The 2,275-nt window shown below is 36.6% G+C and overlaps 1 protein-coding gene across 1 annotated transcript; it reads left to right on the forward strand.

Moving 5' to 3' along the window:
• Positions 1-309: 309 nt before the first annotated feature.
• LOC111915473 (peroxidase 7) lies at positions 310-1,756 on the forward strand. The gene is made up of 3 exons (XM_023911131.3): positions 310-635; positions 709-1,051; positions 1,125-1,756. Exons 1-3 carry the CDS (start codon positions 363-365, stop codon positions 1,526-1,528), a joined length of 1,020 nt encoding a protein of 339 aa, XP_023766899.1. The 5' UTR covers positions 310-362; the 3' UTR covers positions 1,529-1,756.
• The last annotated feature ends 519 nt before the right edge of the window (positions 1,757-2,275 follow it).

The following is a 2,275-nucleotide window of genomic DNA, read 5'->3' on the forward strand; positions in this document are numbered from 1 at the left end:
CTTTGTTAAATATTATAACAAAAATGTGTAAATACGATACCATAATCTTTATCACAAACGTTTTGACTTTCATAGATTTTATTCTAAATATTTTTTATAACTCCATAAGTAAGAAAATACACGATTACATCAATTTAGAATGTTATGATTTTTTTTTAATATAAAACGAAATATAACATTATTCAGTTGCGAAGTCAGACTCGACTGCAACATCAAACCAAAGGGTAACCTTATTATTTAAAGGATTTCATGTTAGCACGTTGATGGCAGAATGGGAATGGTGGGCTTCACGTAACATTTTATCAACCGGTATATATAACACAATACATAGCGACTGATCTATCTCAACGTAAGCGGCAACCATGAAGACTGGTGCTACTGTTCTCTCCTTCTTGGCGATCGTGTTTTTCCTGTCAGCTTCAGCCTCCAACCTTCCATCGCTGTTGCATCCTCTCAAAGTACCAAGGCTACCAGACATCTCCTCTTTCGAGGACGATCTTTCCTACTCTTTGTATCAACACAGTTGTAGAGGGGTTGAAGGCATCATCTATAGGAAAGTTAAGGAATGGGTTAAGAAGGACCCAACTCTTGCTCCTAGTCTCATGAGACTTCATTTTCACGATTGTGCGGTTAGGGTAAGTAAATATCTCAATTTTGATTACTTAGTAATATTTTTTGGTACCATGTATTTACGTTGTTTTTGTATAGGGATGTGATGCGTCGATACTTCTGGACCATAAAGGAAGTGAAAAGTCGGCGAATGTTAGCAAGTCGTTACGAGGGTTCGAAGTGATCAACGACATCAAAGCGGCAGTTGAGAAGAAATGCCCTAAAACCGTCTCTTGTGCTGACATCTTGACGGCAGCTGCTAGAGATGCCACTGTTCTAGCTGGTGGACCTTTTTGGACAATTCCTTTTGGAAGGAAAGATGGTCGAGTTTCCCTAGCGAAGGAAGCTGCAAAGGTCCCCATGGGTCGTGAAAGTATTACCAATCTTATCGAGTTTTTTCAGTCCAAGGGTTTGAATGTTCTTGATTTGGTTGTCCTGTCAGGTACTATTAATTAGGTTTCAAGACGGTTGACTTAAAGTAATGTCATTACTTACGGTTGTTCTTTGGTTTGTAGGTGCACATACGATAGGAAGGAGTAAATGTGAATCAGTGCAATATAGGCTCTACGACTACAAAGGAACAAAGAAACCAGACCCATCAATCGATCCTCAGTATTTGAACTACTTAAGGAGAAAATGTCGATGGGCTTCTGAAGATGTGTATCTTGATGCTACGACCCCACATAAATTCGACACGCAGTACTATCAAAATCTTAAGAAGAAGATGGGGCTATTGTCTACGGACCAATTGCTTTATGGAGATTCAAGGACTAAACCGATTGCTGATGCTTTGTCTTTCGATTCTTCCCTTTTCTCCAACCAATTCAGTGTATCCATGGTGAAGCTTGCAAATATTCTTGACTTCACATCTCAAGATCATGGTGAAATCCGGGTCAAATGCAATGTCGTCAACTATTAACATGCTTGGAACAACACCAGCATGCATAGAATATTATCTATCGTTACGAATGAGAGAGGATGCGTTGCTTTTTTGTTGTTTTTTCCATTTTTTTTGCTGGTGCCAAGGTTTATAAACATCGAATTGATATTTATTTTCTAATTTGTTAAATGAAATGATTATATTTGTTTTGATGTAATGACAAATTACTTCCTGTGTGAAATCTTTATTTCTATACTCTAACACAAATTCGTTCTTATATAAATGTTTTCAATATTAATTATTAATTTCTTGATCTGGATCGAAGATAAAAACAATAATATGATTCAATAATAAAACAATGTAGCTGCCATTGTCCGTTTTGTTAGGGGTTTAGAAGGAAGCGGCATTACCAAAAAAAAAAAAAGTTACCGGCGATATTTATTGCCGGTAAATTAAGACCCTAAAAATCATCGCTAAAGATATTACCTGCGAAATGGTGTTGCTGTTAAGTAGCCACTAATAATTCATTCATCACTAAAGCCCTATATGTCGTTGTAGTTGGTATTAATTCTGTTGCCGATAATACATGTCACCGTCAATAGTCATAGTCGCCAGTATTAACGATCAAAGGCATAATGGAACTGTACGTCTTCGGTGCTACTTGTTGCTGATAATTTGCCTCGTTCGCTAATGCATTGTTTTTTTTAAATGCTGCTAAAATGCAATAATAAAATGACATAAAATGTTGTAATAAAATTGCATAAAATACAAATTCACATTCACAAC

Source organism: Lactuca sativa, chromosome 3 (assembly GCF_002870075.4).
Source record: "Lactuca sativa cultivar Salinas chromosome 3, Lsat_Salinas_v11, whole genome shotgun sequence".
In the NCBI taxonomy this organism is placed as follows: domain Eukaryota; kingdom Viridiplantae; phylum Streptophyta; class Magnoliopsida; order Asterales; family Asteraceae; genus Lactuca; species Lactuca sativa.